At 37.8% G+C, this 13,612-nt stretch overlaps 1 protein-coding gene across 3 annotated transcripts in view; it reads right to left on the bottom strand.

Annotated features, from left to right (window-relative positions):
* Positions 1 to 456: 456 nt before the first annotated feature.
* The window catches only part of LOC117678617 (prominin-1-A-like), a 37,798-nt gene continuing 24,642 nt past the window's right edge, over positions 457 to 13,612 (bottom strand). For all 3 annotated transcript variants that reach the window (XM_034439903.3, XM_034439904.3, XM_087872816.1), the window contains 14 exons: positions 13,220 to 13,378; positions 12,685 to 12,808; positions 12,229 to 12,320; positions 10,675 to 10,759; positions 10,325 to 10,474; positions 9,339 to 9,407; positions 7,285 to 7,377; positions 7,144 to 7,197; positions 6,404 to 6,484; positions 5,091 to 5,159; positions 4,520 to 4,609; positions 3,980 to 4,092; positions 3,614 to 3,640; positions 457 to 3,115 (listed from right to left, as the gene is read on the bottom strand). In XM_034439903.3, coding sequence (XP_034295794.2) covers positions 3,067 to 3,115; positions 3,614 to 3,640; positions 3,980 to 4,092; positions 4,520 to 4,609; positions 5,091 to 5,159; positions 6,404 to 6,484; positions 7,144 to 7,197; positions 7,285 to 7,377; positions 9,339 to 9,407; positions 10,325 to 10,474; positions 10,675 to 10,759; positions 12,229 to 12,320; positions 12,685 to 12,808; positions 13,220 to 13,378 — 1,255 coding nt within the window. In that variant the 3' untranslated portion in view covers positions 457 to 3,066. The remainder of the gene's footprint in view (positions 3,116 to 3,613; positions 3,641 to 3,979; positions 4,093 to 4,519; positions 4,610 to 5,090; positions 5,160 to 6,403; positions 6,485 to 7,143; positions 7,198 to 7,284; positions 7,378 to 9,338; positions 9,408 to 10,324; positions 10,475 to 10,674; positions 10,760 to 12,228; positions 12,321 to 12,684; positions 12,809 to 13,219; positions 13,379 to 13,612) is intronic.

Raw genomic sequence — 13,612 nt, 5'->3', positions numbered from 1 at the left:
ACTCCCTTGTTAATGGGGACCAACACTAGTAGATAATTCATAGTCTGACCTGAAAGAATGTCAGCTAAGAGTACAAATCATGTCTGGGAAGAAAAATTACAGCAAGCAAACTGCTAGCAGTGTCTCTGTCTATTGAGCCATAGCATAAGAGCTGTGATCTTAACTTCCCAGCTTCTAAAAAACCGGGAATATGCCTGCCTTTAGATTATCTAACTGGAATGTTCAGGGAAGAGTAAATTAAGAGTTAATTCAAATATTGCTAAGATCATTTAATCAACCTGAAATTAACTTTCATAATATGATGGGAGGGGACAAGTAATTATTTCTTAGATGTGTAAGCCTACAATTATTAATTTGGTGGAACAGTTATCTTGGTGAATTTTCTGGCTTGATCCGTCATTGAATTTTGAGGCAGGTATTCCTGTTGAATAAGCATGTGTCACACCATTGCAAAAATACATCAAAATTATATTTAATAGCGGCATTTGAAATTATAGTTCAATTAATTACAAATACTTCGAGTCCAACAAAACATAGCGTCCTGACCATCTTAGATTTCTTTCTTATACTGTGGCAGCCAGCTGGTTTTCAAGCAAGGTCCAAAACTGGTTTCATGATGATTTGTTCTTGATTTATGTTAATATTTAACATTGCAATTCCAGTAACAGCAAGATGGCATGTTTTGCGGACCTCATTCTTAGAGAACAGCAATTTATAAATGTTAAGTATCCAAGGCCTACCTCAAATCCTATAAAAGCCATGAAAAATATAATTTCCTTGAATTTACAAATGAAAGACAAACAATACACCAATAAAAATTATATTCATTCAAATGAGAAGCAAAAGCATGTACACAGATTCAAGTATCTTTCTTGGTAAAGCAAGGAGGGGAGGGGAGTTGAGTAATAATTTTCACTCTAGAGTAGTCTTTCAGTCCTGCTTCTTCGTAGAATCAAATAAAATTTATTATATAATAGAAATCCAGGCAACTGAAGATATCTTTATCAAACTTAGTAGAAATAAGACATAATTTAAATAAGACAGAAGCTGCTAGGAACAATTACTGTCCTAAACTAAGTGATAGCATGATAACAATCTTGAATTGGCCAGGAGAAGGTCAGTCTTAATGATATCCTAGCAGTGAGTGAGTAAAAGTGAGAATGTGTACTGTACATTAAACTATGACTGTTTGCATGTTCGTTGCTCTGAAAGTTTACAAATATGAGCCACTCCCCCACCCCCAATATCTGGATGAGATAAGAAAATGTTATATTTTATGTAAAGTTTTCATTTTTCCTTGATTAATGAGGATGTAATTTCTTACTGTTGCTTTAAGTCATTCTTCACACATTCTTCTAAAAGCTAGATTAGAACCAGAAGCCTGAAAAATGATTTTGCTATTGCTGTTTCTGGAGCAAGAAAAATGTAGTGCAAAAGGTTTCTGCTACTGTGCTGGGAATCTGATTTAAATTTTATTATAAATACAAATTTAAAAGTTTTATATGCAAATTGAACAATAGAAAGTCAAGTAACAATACCTACTATCCTAATATTTAATACTTTGAAGTAAAATATTTGTAATGCTACATTCAGACCAGCAATTAATTTATGAGCTATACTTTGAATTATTAGGTCTGTAACTCATTAGAAACACTACAGGTAGTCCTCGACTTACAGCCACAATTGAGCCCAAAATTTCTGTTGCTAAGAGAGACAGGTGTTAAGTGAATTTTGCCCCATTTTACGACTTTTCTTGCCACAATTGTTAAGTGTAACACTGCAGTTGTTAAATTAGTAGCATAATTGTTAAGTGAATCTGGTTGCCCCATTAACTTTACTTGTCAGAAGATCACAAATGGTGATCACATGACCCCAGGATACTGCAATTGTCATAAATATGAATCGGTTGCCAAGTGTCTGAATTTTGATCACGTAACCATGGGGATGCTGGAATTGGTCATAAGTGAAAAGTCATGTCACTTTTTTCAATGCCATTGTAACTTTCAACAGTCACTAAGTGAATTGTTATAAATTGAGGACTACCTGTATTTTCTGCTACTAATCCAGTCCTTCCCTAAACTTCAAATTTCCAATGCTGACTAGGAATTATGTCACACATCTGGAGTGTTAGGTAAGACTAATCTGAAAGGAATAGAATCCTCATGTTCTCCTTCCAAATGGTTTATCGTATCAACTTTCATTATTGGAGTCATCTTCATTTTGCATTAATCTAAATGCATTCATATCTATTACTAATTTCTTAATAAATACTACTAAGTCTTTTCATCTCATGAAAAAAATTCCCCCATTCTGATGAGAGAATCATGTTTCTGACAAAATTCATGGTCCTATAATATTGGGGAGAAAATAAATGCTCACAATATGCAAATCAAGTATTGGAGAATGTGAGGAAGAAGGAAAGAGAAAAACATACATGACTAGATTGCAATGATATACTGAAGTACAAGACAACATCTGCAAAGTGCTCTAGATAAAATTTAAGGCAATTCTTTCTTCCCGATACAAAACTGCTCAGTAGTATTTCATTATGGCTCATATTTGCTTTCTCTTCAGAGTATCAACCTTTAAAGTAGGTATGGAGTAGGTATTGATCCAGGAAGGCACTATTTGCAATTCAGCTTAATCTAGCAAAGATTTCTAGATCTGTTGATCAAAAGAATTACTGTAAAGATGTTCTGCTATATATTGGGGTCTGTACAGTAATTCAGTAGAATGCCGTGGTATCACTATGGAGCCCCTTGAGCATCAGGGTTTTTTTCCTGTAAAATGGACAGCATATAGACTGCAAGCCTAATCTCTAGAGAAGAGCACAACCCTCTTCATAGACTGAGTGTACAGCCAAACTATACTTCTCTGTCACACAGTTTATGGCACAGTAGTCTCTTTTGAAGGGAAAAAGTGGTTGCCATCTTACAAACTTGTTCAGGAAAAAAATGTGGCAAAGATCCACACACTGCACAATGTCAAGAGAAACCCAAGACTTCTCTCGACCGTTGTTTGTTGCATTCATAGCTTCTCAGAGAGGGAATGTTGAAAAAGGAAATGTTATTTCTTCAGCTCAGCCCGGGGCATTTTGAACATGCTTTGCCTTGACCTGTAATGGGAAAAGAAGAAATTAAGAAAATTGAACCTTGATGGTTGGTAAGCCACAATAAGGGTACAGATGATTAGGAAATAGGAAGCTTTAGAGATTTTGCTTTGTTGTTCGGCAGCTCTCAGTCCCTCACTGTTAGTTCATGCTATAAGATAAGAGTTTTAAAAATCCTCTCTACCCTGATAAACATACCACACATTACTTTTTCACATCATCCCAAGCATTATTTGTCGTCATGTGACAAAAACTTGCAGTATTGCAAAAACTTACAGTATTGCAATGAGTTTCCCACTCTGCACACCATTATGTTCATTTCCTTGTTAAGTATTAACACCAGAACAGGGAGGTGCCTACACTATATTTGGTATTCTCTACACCCCAAATGGCTTTCAGACTCCTTTAGTGGCTAATTAAATAGCTCTTCTTTAGCCTAATACGTTTGCTTGAACTTCAGTGCTGCCTAGCAAAGATTGCTCACAGATACGGAAAGATACTCACAGTTCAAAGTTTTCCATAATCTCATCCCTAATAGAAGAAAGGGATATGTCAGTAACATATATATATATATATATATACACACAGCATATTGCCACTTCCACATGATAGATCTCACAAAAAATAGACTGGGAACCACAAAAATAATTAGTGATTGAATTGGACATCATGACACAGAGAAGCAGAGAAAAGGAAGATCTTCCAGTTATGCTATGGCAAGATCACATTTCTGAAGCAGTTATATGAAATGTAGCCCCAGGAGGGGTTGGGGGTACTTGCACAGATGATTCTGAAGAAATTTTCAAACTAGTTCATAGACAATATTGGGGGGGGGAGCAGCATGCCCTACTACGTATAAATCATCCTTACTGATATATGTCATCGACGTTCATTCGACGATAAAACTTGGCAAGCCGTACAGCCAAGATGATACTTGGCAGCAGAAAGATTGTGCACCAGGCCAGACTGAACCAGAAGGCATTCTAGGAGGGGGAAACAAAAGGGATAAATTGTTGGAGGCAATGCTTTACGTATTTCAGCACAGCTTTAGTTGGTTGAGACTGCCAAGAGAAATATCTCTAATGATGGACATATCCTCACATAGAAGGCATTTGCACCTTCTGGTCTTAATATGCACTAGCTAGAGCATTCTTTATGTACCTTCCACTCCTGTTTCTGTTCAGAAGTATGTGCACCTCTAATTTCTCCCTGCATTTTTTTCTCAAAATTAAGACATGGGTTGTTACAGCAAACTGACGCCCAAGACAATTATAATCATATGCTCCTCTTATTTACAATTTGGTGTTACACTCTGTTGTAACGACCATCTCTTGCCTTAATTCCATGTTGACAGGATTAGCAATCCTACATCTCAATTAATGTTCTGATTAGTCCTACTGATTTTCTCACCAAAGAATCAACAAGGTAATTGCAGACAATGGTATTCACGCTATCCAGTGCCCAGGCTACAGGACCGCAGCGACCAAATTCTCCTATGATCTGCCAACAAAGATTTAAAAGCAAAACAAAACATTTCATTAGACGTTTCATCAGAGAAAACCAAGCTCTGATCTTCAGGACAATAATTTTCATTATTTGACCACCATATGTTTTGAAATCTATAATAATTTATCTTCCAACCCAGAAGGAAAAGCTCAATCCCTCAATAATTGTATACTGCATTTTTATGGCTGCCCTTATACAATATACTATGCTTAAACCCAGATTAACAAAGCACAATTGGTATATTGAAACAATAGATAAGTTTTACTTGGGTCACCAAACAATTCTACTGATCTTCATACAACATATCAAGGGAATGGAAAGGTTCTTGGCTTAAAAAATAGTCATGCCTCTTGAATCTACATGTTGTTTGGTAAGGGTTTGGACAGATAATTGCTGGTACATAGTGTTGGCAAGATAAAAGTGTAAGCCCAGCAAGACCATCCTTATTCTATTAGAAATGATTGATAATACTTACAGAACTCTCAACCCATGTCAGATAAGAGGAAAAATAATTCACTGTGTTCCATATAAAAGTCTTGGTCTCCTACATGGAAGTAGAGAAGAGGATGGGTTCAAACCCAGGAAATGGTTCAGTTTTGAGTGTAAATATTCTATATAAACTGCATTGCAGATCCCTCAGTTTTGGAGCATAAATATAGCAATAGCACTTAGACTTATATACCGCTTCATAGTGTTTTACAGACCTATCTTAAGAGGTTTACAGAGTCAGCATATTGACCCCCCAACAATCTAGGTCCTCATTTTATCAACCTTGGAAGGATGGAGTCAACCTTGAGCCAGTGAGAAACAAACTCCTGGAGTGAGCAGTGAGTTAGCCTGCAGTACTGCATTCTAACCACTGCACCACCACGGCTCTATCCTATATAAATTGCATTGCAGTCCATGAATGGAAATGAAGCTCTAGAAGACTCAGGTTGGGGGGGAGAAGGAGCAAGCAAGCACAGCTCTTTCATGCAAGATTTGCTAGCGGTAATAAGGCTCTCCATGCTTAAATAACTCAGAAGAACTATTTCAGATTTCCTGCAAGCATAAGAAGCATGGCCATACTAGTACAGGTAGTCCTGGATTTATGACTATTTGTTTAATGATTGTAGAAAAAGTGCCTTATGACCAGTTCTCAAAGCTAAGACCATCATACCACTCCTATGGATGCAGGAATGCAAGTGGCTCCCATTTACAACTGGTTGCAGTATCCTGTGGTCATGTGATTGAGACTTGCAACCTGCCCAGCTATCTTCCTACAAGCAAAGTCAATTGGGGAAGCCAGATTCATTTAAACACTATGTGATTCACTTAATGATATGATTTGCTTAATGACTGTCATAAAATTGTGATCCAATCACGTGATGACTTCCTTAATGACAATATCATTTATCAACCAACATTTTGGCCCCAACTATGTCATAAATCAAAAGCTACCTATATTGATGAAAGTAGCACAATGTTTTTCAGGGTTTGAAGCTAGCCTAAGGTTTACCTATTGGCTTAATGAGTGGATTCCTTAAAGTAGCAGCATTTTCCTTCAGGCCACTTAATGAACAACAGTACTCCCACAATGTCTGAAGGACTTTTTCTAAATCATGCACAGCCCTAGGAAATAATATGCTGGATCCTGGAGCGTCTGTTCATCCCCCCCCACCCCACCCCCATCTCACTTTAGATTGCTGATGTCAGTTCTGACCAAAGTGCTGGGGCCAACTGGCACAGTTTATTCCCATTGTAAATAAATAAGCAGACAAACATACTAAGGTACTGATGAAAACTTACATTTTTTATAACATTCTCTGTCTGGTGCTGTATAAATGAATTGGTCTCATTTATTTCCGACAGCGTGAAGTTTATCCGATTCTGGTGGGATATATCGGTGTTAGATTCTTTCAAAAGCTTCTATTCAGATACATCTGAGCTGTCTGCTCAAGAAAAATAGCTTGCACATCTAGCGTCACAAATCCCACAGCATATTGAAAGCTGGGACATGTTCTTTGATACATTTTTATTAAATTAAACATGAAGGGAATGATGTCAATAAGCATTTTAAATCAATGATATTCAACTTCACACAAATAGCTCTGCTAATGCTATAAATCAAGGGTCTCAAACTGGCAGCGCATGGGCCAGATACAATACATGCAGACCATGCCCATCCCAGCTCTGCAAAGGAGAAAAAAAGTCATATGTCATGTGATGTGGTGAGTTTGACACCCGTGCTATAAATGGACCTTCCATACTCATTCTCTCCTTTGTGTGATGTCTACCAACCTCTTAATTGTGTTCAGTTTTGTCATAAATTTAATAAATTTAAAACCTTTTTATGCCAAGATAAATTTCTGAATTCCCCAATTGGCACTTAGTAATATGAAGTCACAATTTTCTATCTCTTATCTCAACAGATTGGCCTCTAGCAGAACTTCTAAAATATCTCAACGATAGTTGTTTACAGAAATCTTTAGAAACCCTAGAATCAAAGGCCTCTTCCCCAGTTTTTCACTTCCACCCAGCCTGCTTACTGGAATTTGAGGTGTAGATTTCTGCAAGCTCTGGATGCTTTCCTTCAAGGCTTTCTAAGGGAGAAAACAAATAAATTCCTCAATCAGTTATACCAAGTTTGGTCAAAGAAGATAAAGAGAGACAAGGGAAACCACACTCACAATTTCTGGAGGAAATTTGAGGTTTATCCAATTTTGGATTTCCTTCAGCTCATCAGCTTGACGTTGCAACTTTTTACCTGTATCACTGGTTGTCTGAAAATGAATGAATGATATTAGATTATTTATTGTTTTTATACACACAGTATTCATTAAACTTGACATGGAGTCATATCCAATTAGCATTTGTACTCTGCAATTTCAATGCCCCATTTCACTCCATTCTCCCTCAACAATTACCTTCTAGTTCAAAACAGGTTCTACTCCAACTGTTTCAGTGAGGTTTCAGACCAGGATTTAGTACTGAGACAGCCTTGGTCATGTTTATTGATTGAGCATATGGTTGAGCCAAGATGGAGATCATGTGCAGCTTTCAATATCATTGACCACAGTATCCTGAGATAACTCCATGGGTTAGGGATTGTGGGAGCAATTTTAGAGGGTTCTCTTTCTTTCTCTAAGCCCAGACATATTCTTGACCATTGGAAGAGGTAACATTGCCTCTTCAAATTTGGTATGCAATCTGGAAATCTTCCTGGACTTACAGCTCCTGCTTGAGGAGCAGGTATCAGCTGTGACCAGAAGGGTGTTTGCACTTCTGGTGTACAGGTTTTGCCCTTTTCTAGATTGGGAGTCCCTTCAGATAGTCGGCCATGCCTAGTCACCTGGTTTGTCTACTGCAATGTGCTCTACACTGATTTCCCTTCAAGACTTTCCAGAAGTTTCAACTGGCCCAGAATGCAATGGCAGGAATGGTGATGCACAGGCCTTGGTATGCCCATGTAACATCTCTGCTTTGCACTGGTTGCTAGTTTGCTTCTGGGTATAATTTAAGGTGCAATTCAAGCCACCCATGTCTTCACCCATGCCTTTGGTGAGGTGAATGAGACTTCTCACTTCATTCCATCTGGTCTGTTGTGCTTGATATCTTTTTTCTTTAACTTTTATATTTTATTGATTTTTATTGTAATGTATTTGATTGATTATTGTGAGCTATCCAGGGTTGTAGGGAATCAGGTAGCATACAGTATTGTTGTTGTTGTTATTTACTTTATTCATTAAACATGAAACTCAGTCAACTGAACATTCAAAAGTGCATCACAAATACCATTGACTGGTGCTAATGGTAGATACGGGTTGCTGCCAGGGTCCTAGGTATCAACCAAGTACCTTCTTAAGATGTATGATGTTCCAAGTAGCACAGTTTTTTGCAGTTCTACTGGTATTATTGCAGGAAACTGCACTTTGTTGATGTATCTTGGACATGGTACCAAGTGCCCCAATGACAATGGGTATCACTGTTACATGTTTCATCCATAGCCGTGTAGTTTCGATGGCCAGGTCGTGATATTTCATAATTGTTTCCAGTTCTTTTTCTTCAACTCTGGCATCTCCTGGTACCGCGATGTCAATAAATTGTACGTTTCGGTTTTCGACAGCTATGATATCTGGCGTGTTGTGTTCCAAGTGACAATCCGTCAGTATTCATAAGTCCCACAAGATCTTCACCTTCTCATTTTCTATAACTTTTTCCACTTTATGTTCCCATGACTTTTTGGATACAGGTAAGTTGTATTTTTTACATAATGACCAATGGATTAATTTAGCAACTCAGTCATGTCTAGCTTTGTAACCAGTTTGTGCAGTTTTGCTGCATTCACATATTAAATGTGAAGCAGTTTGGACTGTTGGTGGATTGTTGTATTTTTGCTTTCATGGCATTAGTTTGTAGTGTTTGTTCTTGAGCAGTGAGTATTATTATTATTGCTTTTGTTACTATTATTATTATTACTATTACTATTATTATTATTCAGAATTTCCTGATGTCTTGTTATTTTTGTGCAGTTCATTGTCAAAGCTACTTGAAGGCCACATTCCAAGACACAATTTAGAATAGAATTAGTTTACATCTTCCAGCAGCAGCTGGGAGAATAGCTATATCTGCCAAATTCCATGTCTACTCAAAAGGATTTCCCATAACATCTGCTGTATACTTAGAAGTTGAGGAAGACAGTTATATAAGATCATGTGGGTATCCTTTCCCAAGGACTACTCACAGTATTTGCCAGTTCTTTCAAGTTATTAGCCAAGGTATTCAGATTTTGTTTGGTCAGATTCTGGTTAAGCTGTAGAAAAAGGAGAAAAAGAGAACACAGAAGTCAAGCAAGCAAAATACACTTGAATGAATTAAATATGGAATTGAAGGCAGATTTACTTTTGAATATTTCTGCATATTTTCCAGTCAATACTCATATGTTTTAATACAATACATGTTATTGTTTTTCCTCATCTCATCACTAGGAGGAGTGAGTTCACCTCATCCCTGTTTTCTGCTGATCTACTAGCAGAGATTTTTCGAATGTCCACTAGCAACTGTTAGATTATTTGCTTTTGGATACATAGGTATTTTTATGACTGTTTTCTGACAGCAGAGCAATCCAATAAGTTTTCTGATTATCCTTTAAGGACTAGGTAAAGTGTGTCTTCTTCTCTATTGTGTCCACAATATTAGCAGGCAAATTGATCAATCATGCTAGCCTATCTGATCACTGCTTAATTACTCGTAGTTGCTGTTATTTATAAAGAATGACATTTTTATTGCATTTTTATTATTTCATTATACTATATTGAGATGTTAATTTACACAGAATGCTAAAAAGAAACATATATGTTAAAAAAATGAACAATTTAAAAAACCCACACAAAACTTTAAAGGTACATATTGTAAATATTCTGTCAACTCTTTGGCTATAGATGATAACCTCAGGGCTTAGCCAAACACAATCACAACTGGAGCAGTTGCCAATAAGCTATAATATTTGACAATATCAACTCAGAATCCTTCAGGTAGCAGACTCTTTAACGTCTGTGTCAGGAAACAGCAATGTGTTCCCCAGTAAATGTGAACATTGCCCATTCTCCAACAGAGCAGTTGGAGAAGATACAGAAGAATGTCTGGTCCTTATAGAGCTCCTTCTGGGAAGGAATTTATAACAACATTTTTCCTTTCTTTGACAAGCCTTTTCTTTATTTTTTATCTTACTTGTTCAAGAGTACTGTTAAAATCCACATTCAGAGGCCCATCTTTTGAACTCAGATCCAGCAAGCTCTGTTTTTGGTCATCCTTCAGGAGCTCAACAGATCCAATATTGATCTTTATTTTATTCAAGGTTGAATCAATGCTTTGAGTGTACTAGAGGGAAAAGAGAAATGCCAGATGACTATATGCAGAGCACAACTTCATTTGTTTTTCAGTACATTCTCTAGAACCATTCAAGGAGGCTGTAACTATTCCTGGTGACAACCCTAAGCTGATGTCTGGGAACAAAATGTTAACTGATTATGGCATTTCTCTAGCACCGGATTGATTCAGTATAGGCAGCCATCATTTACCTTGCTGATGTTGAAGGTGTCATTCAAAGAGACGATCTCATCTAGGTGTAAAGTACTCCACAAGGGTGCATTTTCTTCGCAATTCCTTTAAAAGAGGAAAACTTGAGTTAAGAGGCCAGGATGCCTCTTCAGAATGGCCTTACTGTAGAAGCAGGCACATTACAGGTAGTCCTTAACTTACAACAGTTCATTTAATGACCATTCAAAGTTATAATAGTACAGAAAAAAGTGATTTATGGTTGTTTTCACACTTATGACCATCGCAGTATCCCCATGGTCATGTAATCAAAATTCAGGTGCTTGGTAACTGATTCATCTTTATGACGGTTGCAGTGTCCCGGAGTCACGTGATTTCCTTTTGTAACCTTCTGACAAGCAAAGTCAATGTAGAAGCCAGATTCACTTAACAACAGTGTTATTAACTTAACTGCAGTGATTTGCTTAACAACTGTGACAAGAAAGGTTGTAAAATGGGGCAAAACTCACTTAACAAATATTTCACTTAGCAATAGAAATTTTGGGCTCAATTGTGATCATAAATTGAGAACTACCTGTATTCATTCCTATCATTTGCACACATAAACAACAAGTCTTCTTCCTTGCAAGGAGCAGGTGGGAAAAGTTCAGCTTTTTCTGCCATTGATAGCAAAAATATGTACATTATTTTCAACTGCTTCACTGCAATTACAGCAACTTGTTTCCGGTCACTTAGGTGATGTACAGACTATCTGGGACCAATGGAATGGAAGAATGGGCTGGGATAAGAGGTGCTCATCTACCGGGAAGGGGAAACTGAAGGGACTTGCTTAGGAGAATTCCGTCAAGGTAGGACCTAAAGCAGTGGTCCCGAACTCCAGGTCCTTGGACCAGCAATAGTCCATGGCATGCCAGCAACCAGTCCATACAGACAAGCAAAGCTCCATCCACGGGATGCAGGCAGCACACAAAACCATGCCCCCTCCGGTCCAAGGAAAAATCTTTCTCCATGGAAGGTTTGGATCCCTGGTACCCAAAAGGTTGGAGGCTGCAAACCTAAAGCACATGATTTGTGCAGAGACCACATTCTGGAAATATGGTTCATACGATATTCTATCAAGCTTTTACTCATTTATTAATACTTTAATCCAGTGGTTCCCAAAATGGGGCCCACGCCCCATAGGGGACAATTTGATTTTTAATGGGGGCAATTCAAAAATGTGTAGTGTCTAGACTCTAGACTCTAGACCTTAGCAACACTTTTTAATATATAAATAGACAAGACTTGAAGAATTATATGTCACGGGGGGGGTGCATCAGGATTTTAGAGATGCTTAGGTGGGGCATGGCCTAAGAAAGGTTGGGAACCACTGCTTTAATCTGTATAGTGCTTCCATGTATTTCATTACAGGTTGATAATCAGCTATGTCCTTCTTCTGTACAAGGTTTCCCTCTGTACAACCTCCAAAATCTATTTCACTAGGCCTGCAACATTTATGTTCTCTCCAGATTCTCCTTCTCCTTCAGGAAGCTGAAGAGAAACATAATGGCAGCTGAGCCAAGCAGCCTGGCACTTACTTGTATATGCTGGTCAGGTTTACATCAGAACCGTTCAAATTCATGAGCTTTTTCACATTTAATTGAGGGAGCACCCCAGATGTATCCAGATACTAGAAAAAAAGATAAGTGGCAGCTGATGAAATCTTTTCTAAATTTTCTTAAACTCTTTACTGATTCCTCCAGCTGTATTTTTTCCTCTCCTGAAGCTGAAACTGCTGCAGCCAGAGACTAAAATAAAAATGACTTATGAAAGTTGGAAGAGGGAACTGCAAACAAAGATGGCAAATTAATACACCATTATTAACTCTATAAACATGAGCTATCCTTCCCTGTGTCATAATATTTATGCATTTGTTTTATTAGGCTTATGTGCAACTTCAATTATCAACCAACTCTGAGCAGCCCTTGTCTCCTTGTTCCTAATCATGAGGGGACACAACAGTTATAAATACAGTAGCAACTTGGGTGGCTTACCTGAAGGATAATTCCATTGGCCCAAGGCCGGCACACCAATGTGTATGAATTGCCCCCAACTAAAAATAATACTAGAACCAGCAACATCAGCAACCATGAAAATATAAAGCTGAATCCAACACTCCTGTCATGAAAGATGAGAAACAATCAGAGGTCTACAATACAACTATTGATTTGGATGTGAGCAACACACAGAACTTTCTACAGTTGGGTTTTATATTGTCATGGTGCCACTTCTGTGAAGATCCACAGAGCAAGGCAGGAAAACAATGTGCTGAGGCAAGGACATTTTCAACTTAGTAGTGTACCTTGCCATCAACAGTGGCACTTGTGTACAATACCACTCTATATTTTCCTGGTAGGAATCTATGCTAAGTGTAAAATTAGAAAACTTTCCATAAAGTGCTTTCTCCAAAGCAACTAACATTATATAAAAATACAAGCAGTGTTTGTGGCTATGATCTGGAAGGATACAAAGAGGTTATTGTCAGTTATTTCCCCATACTGAGGAGGGAGAGAACATAACATTTCTTACGCCATAAAGAAGTTTCCACCAGTGTTGGAGAGGCAGCCCCGTTTGGTAGGCCATTGCACTCCATTTGGATCTAGGCCAAGACCACCAAGCAAAAGGCCCAACACATTGAATACAATTATTACAAGCAACAGGCAGCAAAGGCAGACGCCAACACCCCACCTGTAGTGAAAAAAATCAACTAGTTAACACTCAGACTTTAAACAACAATGCAGGAAGGAAGAGGTGAAAACATGCTCAATGAGGTCAAATCAGTTCAATTCAGTTGAAATCAGAATAAGATAGGATCACGCTGTGCTAACATCTACAACAGACTAGTTTTGTTCAAACAGGATGCTTACCAACCAGGATTATAATTTTCTCAATTAACCAAATTTTCTCAGGTGCATAATACAT

Source organism: Pantherophis guttatus, chromosome 6, assembly GCF_059756535.1.
Source record: "Pantherophis guttatus breed Tessera chromosome 6, ASM5975653v1, whole genome shotgun sequence".
NCBI lineage: Eukaryota > Metazoa > Chordata > Lepidosauria > Squamata > Colubridae > Pantherophis > Pantherophis guttatus.
This window is presented reverse-complemented; position numbering and strand designations above follow the sequence as displayed.